Source organism: Castor canadensis, chromosome 17, assembly GCF_047511655.1.
Source record: "Castor canadensis chromosome 17, mCasCan1.hap1v2, whole genome shotgun sequence".
In the NCBI taxonomy this organism is placed as follows: domain Eukaryota; kingdom Metazoa; phylum Chordata; class Mammalia; order Rodentia; family Castoridae; genus Castor; species Castor canadensis.
Genome location: NC_133402.1, coordinates 3,016,759 through 3,029,679, shown reverse-complemented (window position 1 = coordinate 3,029,679; position 12,921 = coordinate 3,016,759). Strand labels below are relative to the sequence as shown.

Below are 12,921 nucleotides of genomic sequence, written 5' to 3'. Positions count from 1 at the left end.
TGTATTTCATACCCCCTTTAAAGTACCCACATTGCTATTTTAATTTTTTTAGAATATTTAGCTATCATAAATATTTTCTAACAATGAGAAACTCACTGTGCCCTTTTCGTATATACTGCTAAAGGCACATCCAGGCCATGCTCACTTGATTCAGTCAGAACACTGGTACCAATGACGGTATAACTGTTTAAAATTTTTTAAATTTAGAAAACACAAAGCTACAGGAAAACTGGAGTATAACACAGGCACTTTCCCAAGACCTAGGTGAGAGCACATGGCTGGCCAGATGCCCCAGTACCCACATTTCCTACAACAAGGGGATTCTCTGTATAAGCACATGGCAACCATCACAACGGGACATGAGTGCTGGGCACAGCCACCATCCGACCCTCAGGCCCATTCCTGACTGCCCACTTGTCCCGGGGAGGCCCTCCACAGCACAGAGAAGCCACTGTGGCACTCAGCTGTCATGTCTGTGACCTCCTCAGCTTTCCTCAACTTTCATGTGCTTCTCACTTATGAGGAGTACTGGTCAACTAATTTACAGAACACACCTCAGTCTGGCTTTCACTCAGATAATTATGTATCAATGGCAGGAATGTCACAGAAAGGATTGCATCCGACCAGGTGTGACCATTTCAATTTGTTTCATTAGAGAGATGTTCACTGAGATTAATTCAGGGGTGAGACCAGACTTCTCCATAAGGACGTACTATTTTCCCTTTTGAAATTATTAAGGATTTTGTTGGGAGCTACTTTGAAACATTTATTCTTTTTAATTAATTAATTTATTTTCAGTGTAAGAAGTGGGATTTATCAGAGAGAAAGGGGAAGGCTACAGCTAGAGAATAGTGGAGCTCAGAAGCCGGTAGCTCCGAAACATTTATTTTTTGTCTGTGACAACTCATGGTTTCCTATTTCATTCAACTATACTATAAACTACTATAACTTATTTATTGTGATGCTTAAGCCATTCTTCATTTGGTCAGGGGAAGCTGGCTCTGTGTCCCTTTATCAGACCCCTTTCATCCTTTGAGCACTTCCCTACTTTCTGACACATAATAGCTGGTACTTCTGCCCAGCTCTGGAATCAGTCATTTTTCCTGAGAGCCCTGCTTCCCGTAGTGGGGAATGGGATTTAGAAGTCAAGATCCTGCTGCTGCTAGGTCTGCTCAGAGCCCAGACGTATACAAGTGGGTGTGCTTACATAGGCATACATGATACATCTACAAACATACGTACACATTCCCTATACAGACATACCTATGTGTATACCAGAATTTATTCCTCTATCTATATTTAAAACCACACATTTAACTAATACCTCCAATTTCAGGGCTCACTGTAATTTTCTTCCTATATTTGTAACTCTTCTCCAAAGGTGAAGAACCTGGCTCTGGTAATATGTTTATTTATCTGATCCAGCTGTCTGTGCCTGGTGCCATGCCCTTCTCCCCGGGGGAGGCTTGTACCCTCCGCATTGTGCCAAACAGAGAATATTACTTTTTAGTGACAAGGGAGGGAGGGAAGGAAGGAAAGACAGACAATAAAGTAAAGAAAGGAAAAGACAGTAAGAAGGAAAGAGCGTGTGATTCTGAGGATTTTGCACGAATCACAGCGGCCTTGTTTTATGCCTATTCCTAATTTGGATGTGGCCCCTTTGCTGCATCTACTGAATAAAATAAAAGAAAGAAAACCTGGAAGTTATTTAAATTCCCATCAATAAGAAATTATTTAAGTAAAATAGAGCAGTACTCAGTAAAGCTACTGAAGTATTAAAAATTGTCAAATTAAAAATGGTGAATTTTTAACAGCACGACAAACGGCTCTTATTTGTGAGGGAGACAATGGGATCAGTGGCCTGGGCACCCCAGAACACCCTCCGAATCCCCTTGAACCATCCCTCATCACCAGGCCTCATCTGGTCTTGTACAGGCAGGAAACTGTACTTTTGAGTCCCAGGCACAAAAACATTCAATAAAAGCTACATAATCTTACCAAAATCTCCTTTATTGCAACTCTCATCACTTTTTCGGTCTCATTTATTTCCAGAGGTCTGGCAATGGCTTCTGTTCTCAGTTCCTAGGGGAAACAATAAAATAATTTACACTTATTTCCAGAAATGGAGTTTCCTTTTCTTCCCCACTGGGTGGCAAACTTTTTTTTTTTTTCTCTTGAGATGGGGAATATCGTTATGTTGCCCAGGCCAGGCTTGAACTTGAAATCCTCTCTATCAGGCCTGGCTCAGGAAAGGAGTTTTCTTTCTTTTTTTGTGGTACTGGAGTTCACGGTACTTGTGCTTGCTCTACCACTCTAGCCACACCCCCCAGCCTTTATTTTGTTTCTGAGATAGTGTCTTGCTAACTTTGCCCAGGCTGGCCTCAAACTTGTGATTCTCCTTCCTCCACCTCCCCAGGGATTACTGATGTGCACCACCATGCCCAGCTAGAAAATAAGTTTTCAAAAACCAGTGTTCCGAGATCTAGAAATGGCTTACAGACTAATTCTCCAAAGCTTTATTACAGGGGCTGCGAGTACAGCTCAGTGATAGAGAGGCATGTGCTTAGCATGTTGCAGGCCTGGGTTCAATCTCTGACACCATCAACAAAAACCAAAAACCAAGGTTTCACTACAATGTGAATCTATGATGCAAAAACACACCTCCACTATCACTTCCTACAGGTGTCTTCAGAGGAAAAAAACCCAAAACTCCTCAGGGTCCTCCTTTTCAGCTAAAAGCTCCTTATGCCCTTAACTCCATGAGCAAACCTTTCCTCCCAAACCTGCTTCTTGACCTGCATTCTATTCAGGTGGCCCACAGACTAAGCACAGCACAACTTGCTGTCTGAATCCCCATGAGCCTCTATGATCCTTTTACAATTAAGTCCTTCTAAGTTGTCTATCAATGACAAGCACCAGTGAGAACAGTCACCTTTGCCCTGCCCCTAGCATTAGCCATAAACCAATTGAGGAGGCATTTGTGACCATCATAATAGTACTGGAAACTTCTGAGACATGGGATTTTAATGTGGAAGCAGTTACGAGGTTAGTTATAAACTGAATGTCTGCTTAGAATCCTAACCCACAATGGAATGGTATTAAGGAATGAAGTCTTGGTAGGTAATCAGATCGTAAAGGTGGTGCCATCACAAATGGGATTAGTACCCTTACAAGAGACCCCAGAGAATTCCATCACCCTCCTGCCATGCAAGGACACGGTGCAGCACAGTCTATGAGGAATGCCCTCATAGACACTGAATCTGCCAGCACATTTTTCTTCTTTTTTAAATAAAAATCTTATTGAAGAAAAGTAGAACCAACAGAGACAGAGAAAAGAACACAAAAATTCAACTGATTCAAAACAGCTGAAAGTCACAATTATCCAATGTAGTTTGCAATTACTTTCAGTTTTCTAAACAGTGCCCCTTAATTGATTAGTCTCGATAATATTTTCAGCTGAAGGCACTGTTTTCAAAGAACTAAGAACCTTGGGGAAGGAACCCACTTTCAAGATAATAAAGGCAAAAAAACAAAAATAAAGACAACAAAGAAAACAAAACAATAACAAAGGTGATCCAGAGTCTCTTAATAGGACCAACTCTACCTAAAAACTACTTATGAATAACTAGTGAGTCTGATATAATAGTCTATGTATCTCTGAGACCATCAGAGATGAGTTAGAACACTTATGTAGATGGTCTAGAATGGAGAGAGGGTGAACAAAATAGCTACATTTCCTTGTCAGATGAGATCCACAGGAATCCAGGGAGGAATTGAGAAAATATTGGCAATGGCTGCTCAAAAAGAATTAGGAAGGAGGCTGGGAACTGGGGCTCAAGCCTGTAATCAACCCCAGCTACTCAGGAGGCAGAATTTAGGAAGACTGAAGTTCAAAGCCAAATAGAGAAAATAGTTCACAAGACCCTATCTCGAAAATATCCAACTCAAAAAAAGAGTTGGTGGAGTGGCTGAATGTGTAGGTCCTGAGTTCAAGCCCCAGCATGGCCAAAAAAAGAAAAGTTTAGGAAGGAATTCTAAATACTAAATATAGTTAGACAACAGTGTGAAAACTGATATAATTAGAAACAGGCAACTTTAAATATATGTAATTTATATAATATAAATATATATGATTATATATGTTCTTTCTGGTCATGGGTCTTTGAGAACTCAAGAAAATAAAACAGTAGACACAAGAGTCCCACGTTGAAGGTTACAACCTAGGCATCTTCCTAATGGCTCCAAATGGCGGGGAAATAAGGAGATGGACTGCTGTGAAACAGCAAGAAAGAAGCTCCAATAAAAAAAACCCAAAAACAACAAAAAAGAACTTTGATTCTCTTCTATGATCAATTCCCTTTTCAGAAAAACAAAAAGGTGAAACAACTCACTGATGACGAAGTAAAGCCTTTTACTCATATTACTAATCTGAAGAATAGGGCTGGTGGAATGGCTCAAGCATGAGTGCCTGCCTTGCAAGTGTGAAGCCCCAAATTCAATCCCACCCAGTGCCACCAAAAAAAAAAAAAAAAAAAAGAAAGAGTAATAGTAATCTGAAGAACAATATTTTTGTCTTTTTTTTTTGGTACTGGGATTTGAACTCAGGGCCTCATGTTTGCTAGGCAGATGCTCTACCACTTGAGCCACTTCATCATTGTTTTTTTCCCATGGATGAACAATTTGGGGACATTTTCCTGAAAAGCAGGAACTCTTAACTTCAAGCAACTATAAAAATATATAGAACTTGAAATTCCCAAATAGGGATGTGTAGGGAAAATGAGGGAAGACCTTTATACCTAAGGTTTCAAGAACTTAGAAGGATGATAATAAAGTCTTTGTTTATCAACAAAGAGAAGAGCTGAGGGGCTTCCAAATAAAAACTTTGGCACAGAAATCTGGAATGTTAAACCCTGGGGAGTCTGCCAGCACTTTGGTCTCCGACTTCCCAGCCTCCAGAACTGTGAGAAATAGATTTCTATTGTTTCCATACTACCAAGTTTATGATACTTCATTGTGGTACTCCGAAAAGACAGAGACATGGTTCCTGGAGCACCTTACAAACTCTATCATGTGCTTCCCTTATTCTGTGGAGCACCCCGAACTTCAGATCCTCCTGCCTCAGTCTCCCGAGTACTGGGATTAACAGGCATGCATCAACATGCCCAGCTGGAACCACACTCTTAAACAGCTACTTTAAATGCAGTGAATGGTACACAGTCCTTGATTGGCACTGGATGGAAAAAGGATGGCAAATAAGTTTCAGCAGTAACATCAACTCCTGCTGCCTAGATTGCTGATCCCAAACTGCCACACATTAGAATTACCCGGGAGACTTTTAAAACTCCCAGTGCCCTGGTTCCATTCCACAACAGTGACATCAGAATAAAAGCTGGCTTCAGATTTTAAAGATCCCCAGGTAAGCCCATTGGGCAGCAAGGTCTGGGAGCCTCAGGCTGAACTGAGCATTGTAGAGAAGAATGCTGAGGCTGAGTTCACAAAGAGAGCATCATGATCAAGAAGGTATGCAACAGGCTCAGCGAGGATAGTCTCGCCATGTGCCACAGATTTACCATTCCTAAAGGTATTAAAACCAGTGGACCAGTGTCCACTAGGAGTAGGAACAGCAGCTAACATTCTGTATCACTTTCCCACACATCATCTCATTCAATCAGGTACAGTTCAGTAAAATTGGAAGACCTAAAAAACCAAGAAACAGCATTGAAAAAGAACACCTGGAAGAGAAAATCTGCATTCCTTATCTCAACATTGCTTACCCTCAACTCGACCTCTTTCCCCAGCAAGTCATACAGAGTTGCTCCTTTGGCGGTAATTTCAGAAGCGAGCTGCCTGGCTGCTTTCAAATCTGCAATCTGAAAGGAATAGCAAAAACAGGAACGTCAGTTTTTCATAGGCACTTAGCAGCCAGTCTGTTACTATCAATGGCTATGTTCAGGGAGGTATGTAATACAGAACATGTAGCTCACAAACCCACACTTAAGAGCTTCAGGACAGAGTTCCCTGGAGCTGCTTAGGAAACACCGACTTAAGTACAAATGGGACTGATTTCAGGAGACCTGGTCTCTCCAAATGTCAAGTCAAACCCAATCTGCAGGCAGGAGCTGTAGGAGGCAAGAGAAAGCTGACATACTTTCTGTTGTGTCCCCAACAGGAGAGGGGTGACCAAAGGAGAAAATGAGCTGAGGGATGCATCCCCTCATTCTCTTAAGTTTTCCCCAGCAGGGCTGCTATGAGGCTCAGGTGAGGTAACATCCATGAGTACTTAAAACAGCCCAGGCTCCCACAGGAGCTATAGCCAGGAGGATGGTGCCAATGGCCCTATAACAACTTAGCATTGAGGCTCCTTTCTTAGGTTGTGCATGTCCCCCTCTTTCATGAATATGCCAAACTTCCCAGAGCCCAAGCAAATACCTGCCTGTTTGCTCACTCTCAAAAGCTAATCCCCAGGTTCTCTCTTTTATTTTCAACTCACTGGAAACAACTCTCCCTCTTCACTCTCAACTAACTTCTTTCCACTTTGCTGGTCCTCAGGAGTGCGGCTCCTGGTTCTCCTCAGCCCCAGGGTGCCACCCCCTCCAGCTCTAGCTGCTTTTCCTACCTGACTGGTAGAAAGTCCTCAACTTTCTTAGCAGGATTCTCCACATCTTTCCTGCTTCTCCAGTGTTACAGACAACACTGGATATCTCCTTAGGGCACTCCTCGTAACCCCCCATGGCTCTAATCCCATCTACGTGCTGATGCCCCGCCCCCAGCTCCATCCAGCCTCACATACCAACTACCTTCTCAGCATCTCCACCTGGACATCCAACAGGCCTTGCAAACGTAACATGTCCAGAGTCAAACTCCTAATCTTCCTTGCCGAATCGATGCCTCTCCAGACTCCTCTACTTCAGTAATAGTCACTTCACCATTCCACCGGTCAGACCAAAAACTTCATAGAACTGTGAGGTCTAATGCTATAACCACTGGCCACACTGACCATTTTCACACTTGAATTGCTTAAAAATTAAACTTAGAGCTCAGTTTCTTAGTTGTGCTAGCCATTTTGGCCAGTGGCTCTGGCAGAACACAGCCCAGATAAGAACTTTGCCCATTCACACAGCAAATTTCACAGTACCACACTGCTTCAGGCTCTTCCTCATAATATCTCACCCATCTACCTTCAAAATATGTTCAGACCTGCACTGATTCTAGCTTCTAATTAAAGGACCATGGCGATTACAAGGTCTCCCTGATAGGCCCATAGAGAAGAGCTGCCTGGCTGCAGACTAAGGGGACACAGCCACTGCATTGTGGTCTCTGAGGGGAGCTGTGATGAAGACCCCTGGCTTGCAGTGCTCTGCGTATGTTCCTAGCCTGAATGGCTTCATTGCTAGTTCTCCTTCATTGCTTGGGCCGAGGTCCTCTTCAGGTGCCTCTGCTGAGGCCTCTTTATGAGGGAATGGAGGAGTCCTTAAGACACCTTCCCCACCCTGACTCAGTACCCAGTGTTTTTCCAGTCCTGGCCCTTCTCTCACCACCTCAGGATCCATAAAACTGCTGAAGCCTTTTGTTGGAGACTGTGGCGCTAGACTGGTAGGTGCCCCATTCCATGAGGGAAAATGGAACAGGGGCAGCTTGTGTTTCCTCTGGTTTTAGAGTCTTACTTATACCACCATGGTAACTACAGGGTCACCTTTGACTTTGGCTTGTTGCTTTAGTCAACTCCTCAAACACCTGGCACTCAGTCCAGCTCCTGACATCTACTTCCCCTACTACCACTCTTCTCAAAGTCCCTGACATCATTTGCTAACTGGTCTCACTGTTTCCACTCTGCTCTCCATTTCAGTCTGATGGCAACCCAATAATCAGAGTAATCCTTTTTGTTGTTTTAGTTGCTGGGGATTTAATTCAGGGCCTTGCACATGCTAAGCGTGAGTCCACCACTACACTACAGCCCAAGCTCCCCCTGCCCCTTACTATGTTACCCAGGCTAGCCTTGAACTCCAATGTTCAAGCGAATCTTTGGCTTCAGCCTCCCAAGTAGCTGAGACTACAGGTGCCTGCCACCATGTCTGGCCGGAGTGATCCTTTTTAAAGGTTTTTTTTTTTTTTTTTTCCTGGCTGTATGAAGTTTGAATTGAAGGCCTTGTGCATATTAGGTAAGCACTCTACCACTTGAGCCTCACCTCCAGCTACAAAGTGATCCTTCTAATAGGGAAACTCAAAGCATGTCTATTTCTGCTCAAAATTTCATCCTTCACACCTCAGAGTAAAAATCAAAGGCTTTCCAAGAGCCAGAGGGACTGTCACTCTCCCCTCCTGGAGGCTCTCACCCCACAGCCTCCTCACTATTCCTCAGACACACAAAGAACACTCTCATCTTGGGATGAGATGAGCCCATCTGCATGGGCTGCTCCTTCCCTCCCTCAGATCTCTGCTGACAAGCCATCCGCTCCAGGAGGCCTTCATGCTCATCTATTTAAGATCTCAGCCTCCCTTCATGATCTCCATCCGTATCATGTCTGTTATCCTTCAGTGCCCTGACTGCACTGGATCTTCCACAACTTTATCTTTGTCTTCACAGTCTGACTCCAACTAAGCAACAGAAACACAGGATTTCTGTCCTTTTTGTTCACACTTGTATCCACAGTGCTTGAATACTACCTAGAAAATACCAGGATTTCAATAAATAGTTGAATTAATTTATTGTGACTTTGCTTCCATCCCAACACTGATGAGTACAAAATTGTCAACACCAACTAACAAGGCATCCTCAGTGGAGCAGGGGAAGAAGCAGTGCTGTGACAGACAATCCATTTCCAAGTTTGAGAAATAAACACTCCTTACCTTGGAGCTGAGATCAAACTTGAATTTGCCGATATCCTCCTCCCCTACTTTGGAGCCCTCCATTCCTTTGGTCTTCATAGCATTGTAAAGGACAGACGTGATCTTCAACAGCTCTTTCACTGCATACCCATCAGCTTGGTAAAGTTTCTTAGTATTAAGTTTTATATGCGCTTTTGTGGCCTGTTTTAAGATACAACACAAAGTTTAAGGTCTTTTCCACATAATGTCTAAACCAAATCCCATGTAGTTAATTTGAAAACGTCTCCGCCAACAATTGAGATACAACACATTAATTAAGGGTAAAACATTTAAATGATCTGTACCTTGATGAACAGCAATTAGTTAAAACACACCAACATTACAAACTCATGTATCTTTTGACCCAGAAGTTCCAATCTTAAGAACTTATTCGAGGGACACACACACACACACACACACACGATATGGAAGGATTATTCATTACAACACTGTTTCAAAGAACAAAAGTTGGAAACTATCTAAATACCTACATTTTACATAAATTGTGGAATACCTTTGCAAGCAAACTCAAGTTTAAGAGAGAATGGGGACGTTCTTTCTATGTATATTTGGAAAGTTCTCCAAAATACTGCATGCTACCATTTGTGTGAAAGGAAGGGAAAAAAATACATATTCGTATTTGCTTAAATATACAGAAAGAAACTGGGAGAAATTTACAATAGTAGTTATGGGTAGTGGAAATGGACTGAGTAGACAGGGTAGGAAGTCATTTACTCTATCATTTCATGATTTAAATAATAAAACATATTACCCATTAAAAATAAACAAAATTCTTGATAAATAATGAGTTAACCACTAACCTCCCAGTAAAAAACTTTGCTGGTGAAATGGTTCCACAGAAACCTGGCAATGGGATGGTTCTAGAAAGTAAACTCAATTACTTGATTCGAAAGCAGCCCTAACTAGGATTTACCCCTTTCTAAATTATTTAATTTCACAACTCCACAAAACAACTGTGAACTAACCATGAACTGAGCAATTGCCTTAATGAAGAAAACTCGGTCTTGTTCAGTGTCAACATCAGAAGGAATGTCAGTCTGAGGCTCATACCTATCAGAGAGAGAACAAACATGAGACAGTCCAATAAAATCCATTTAAAAAAGTGGGCAACTGAGAGGACAGGGGGTCACTAACATGAGGCTCTCCCAGCTAAGGCAGAACTTCAAAAGCAACACAAAATACCAAGGGAGCAAATCCCCACCTAAGAACAGGTTTAGGTAACTTAAAAATCAAACGTGGGGCTCAGTTTACAAAATTAAATCTATATCAGACCTCCAGGTTTGGTGAAAATAATCAGAACTCTGACCCTGGCTGGCTGCCCTTGTCCTCAAGGGCTAAACAGTTCATTTTGAGAAGCAGCAGAATTGTTGGAGCTATTTTCTTTGAGTTACTGATACTTCACCAGGAGTCATCAGACTGTGGCCCTTGACCTGTTTTTGTATATCATGCAAGACAAGAACAGTTTTTTTCCCTCTTTTTTTTTGAAACTTTTGCTTATTTCTTTTTCCAATTTTTAACAATTTTTACATTTTCAGAACAAAGAATATGTGTTAATGGGTGGGTCATGCCTGTCATCTTAGCCACATAGGAGGCTGAGATCAGGAGGATCATGGTTCCAGACCAGCCAGCACAAAAGTAAAGTTCATGAAACCTCATCTCAACAGAAAAAATTTGGGTGTGGTGACATGTGCCTGTCATTCCACAAATTGCAGTAAGCATAAGATAGGAGTGCAGTCCAGGCCAGCCCAGGCAAAAAGTGAGACCCTTCCTCAAAAATAACCAGAGCAATGAGGGCTGGAGGCATGGCTCATGTTGTATAGCAGCTGCCTAGCAAGCGCAGAGCCCTGAGTTCTAACACTACTACTACTACTACTACAAAAAACAACAACAAAAAAGAATATGGGACAGAGAGCTTATATAGTCTGAATTTTATGTGCAGCAACAGGCCTTTAACACAAACGACTGCCAACCCTGGATCATATTAGATTTTCCAAACAAAGAGAAATCTAAACTATTTCTAATTCAGGGAACTTGAAGTGTGAAAGGAGGTTTTGCATCACAACGGTGTCCTGCTTCCAGTTAGCTAATGAACAAAATCTACTATACATCCTTGGAACTGAATGAAGTGCAGTTCTAACCTTTTCACAAGCCAGAGGAGCACTTCAGACACAAGTCCAAAATTGGGTGTGCGGAAATTCTCCATAGAAATGTGTCGTGGGTATCCCAGGGCTCTCATCATCTCTGTGAAATCTGCCCAAGGAAAAAGCAATTCAGTCAGTTCCTCCTCCAAAGCAGCCACCTTTAATAGGCAGCTAATTTAGTACTGTCTCTGCTTTGCCTTCTTAAGAGGTTCTTCTGGGCATCAGGTACTATTTACCAACTCTCTAGGAGGAAAAGGAAAAAAGCTGATGCATTTTTAAATACCTAATATGCTACCTGAACTTAAAAACATCTATTTGTGTTCAATGGGAGAAATAGATGTGTGCACAGGAACATGGGGTTTGGGAGTTAGCTGTAGCATTAATTTCTGGTATCTTTCTCTTTACTACTCTCTGGTCTCATAAAATATCACAAGGAAAAAAATCTTAAAATGTTAACAGTAGCTATATCCAGGGAGCTGGGGTAGGGGAAAGTTCATACTTCTAAAATGTCTTTCTTTTCTTTTTTTAAATTGAGCATGTGAGACCTTAACCCCAGCACTTAGGAAGTAGAGACAGAAGAATCTTGAGCTTAAGGCCAGCATGGGTTGCATAGTTGAGACCCTGTCTCAAAAACAACCAACTAACAACAACAACAACAACAACAACCCTACAATTTTTTGGGCAGTACTGGAGTTTGAACTCAGGGCTTTTGCATTTGCTAGGCAGCTCTTGATCCATACCCATAGTCCACACCTTAACACCCCACAATCTTAAAGATTAGTTGCCTCATATTTTGAGAAATCTTAGAGAGTGGTTGAATTCAGTTTTTTTTTTAATAAAACAGATTAAGAAACAGTAATACTAGCTGGGCATGGCTGTACATGTCTGTAATCCTAGCACTTGGGAGGCAGAGGCAGAGTACAATATTGTAGCCTGCAGTATACAATAGTTTATCTCAGAAAGAGAGAAGAAAATAAAAGTAAATAGTAATACTAATACTAGCTACTACTGTAGATTGGGAGCACCTCAGGAAAAGCTATAAAGCTTTCAAGAAAGCAGAAATTGGAAATGAGCACAACCAACAGTTCTGAGCCCCATGATGTACCAAGCTCTATCCTAAGCATGCTTTCTGCTATGTAATGTCAATCTCACTCTTAACTTTTGTGTGTGTGTGTGTGTGTATGAGTGTGCACAATACTGGGGTTTGACCTCAGGGCCTCAAGGCTTGGTAGGTGCTCTACCACTTGAGCCACTCAACCAGCCCTGTTTTGTGTCAAGTGTTTTCAAGATAGGTTCTCACGAACTATTTGCCTGGTCTGGCTTTGAACTGTGATCCTCTTGATCTCTGCCTCCTGAGTAGCTAGGGAGTTAGGCCAGAGTCCATCAGACAGCGGAAGAGAAGGTGTGAGCATAGGAAAGAGAAAAATCAACAGGTCCCTGTGACTGGAAAATCTGAATAGAGTGATGGAAAATAAAGTAGCAGCCTTTCCATTACAGGCCTTGCCTGAATACTTCTTCCCACTAAGTAAGAGTAACTCTGCAGCACTGTCAAATGGACAGGACTATGAGTAAGATTTTTACCACTTATTGCACAGCATTCACTTAAGGTGAGTATTCTGAAATTCTCTTCTCATCACTCTTTTCAAGTACAACTCCATACAACATCCCCTAGCAAAGTGCTGGCCTCACCAAAACTGCATGGGAAGAGACACCATTCTTTACACTGCACAGTCACCAAGGACCCTCACTCTAGCATGCTAATGGCTGCGTCATTAAAATGTAATGTGTCTTCCTGGATGTTTACATAGTATATATATATAGAGAGAGAGAGCAATTCACAAATGAAAGCACTCTGTAATTCAGAAATTCCAGGAGCCAGCAATTTGGTGAGAAA

General features: G+C 42.0%; 1 protein-coding gene across 18 annotated transcripts in view; it reads right to left on the bottom strand.

The window, feature by feature from the left end:
- Cluap1 (clusterin associated protein 1) overlaps window positions 1-12,921 on the bottom strand; it is a 29,270-nt gene that overhangs the window by 14,854 nt on the left and 1,495 nt on the right. For 11 of the 18 annotated variants that reach the window (XM_074060108.1, XM_074060109.1, XM_074060112.1 and 8 more), the window contains 4 exons: window positions 9,852-9,936; window positions 8,848-9,027; window positions 5,775-5,870; window positions 1,999-2,082 (listed from right to left, as the gene is read on the bottom strand). In XM_074060108.1, the coding sequence (XP_073916209.1) occupies window positions 1,999-2,082; window positions 5,775-5,870; window positions 8,848-9,027; window positions 9,852-9,936 (445 nt within the window). Of the gene's footprint in view, window positions 1-1,998; window positions 2,083-5,774; window positions 5,871-8,847; window positions 9,028-9,851; window positions 9,937-11,024; window positions 11,137-12,921 lie in introns of all 18 variants that reach the window. The other 7 variants (XM_074060113.1, XM_074060118.1, XM_074060121.1 and 4 more) reach the window with 1 other exon arrangement.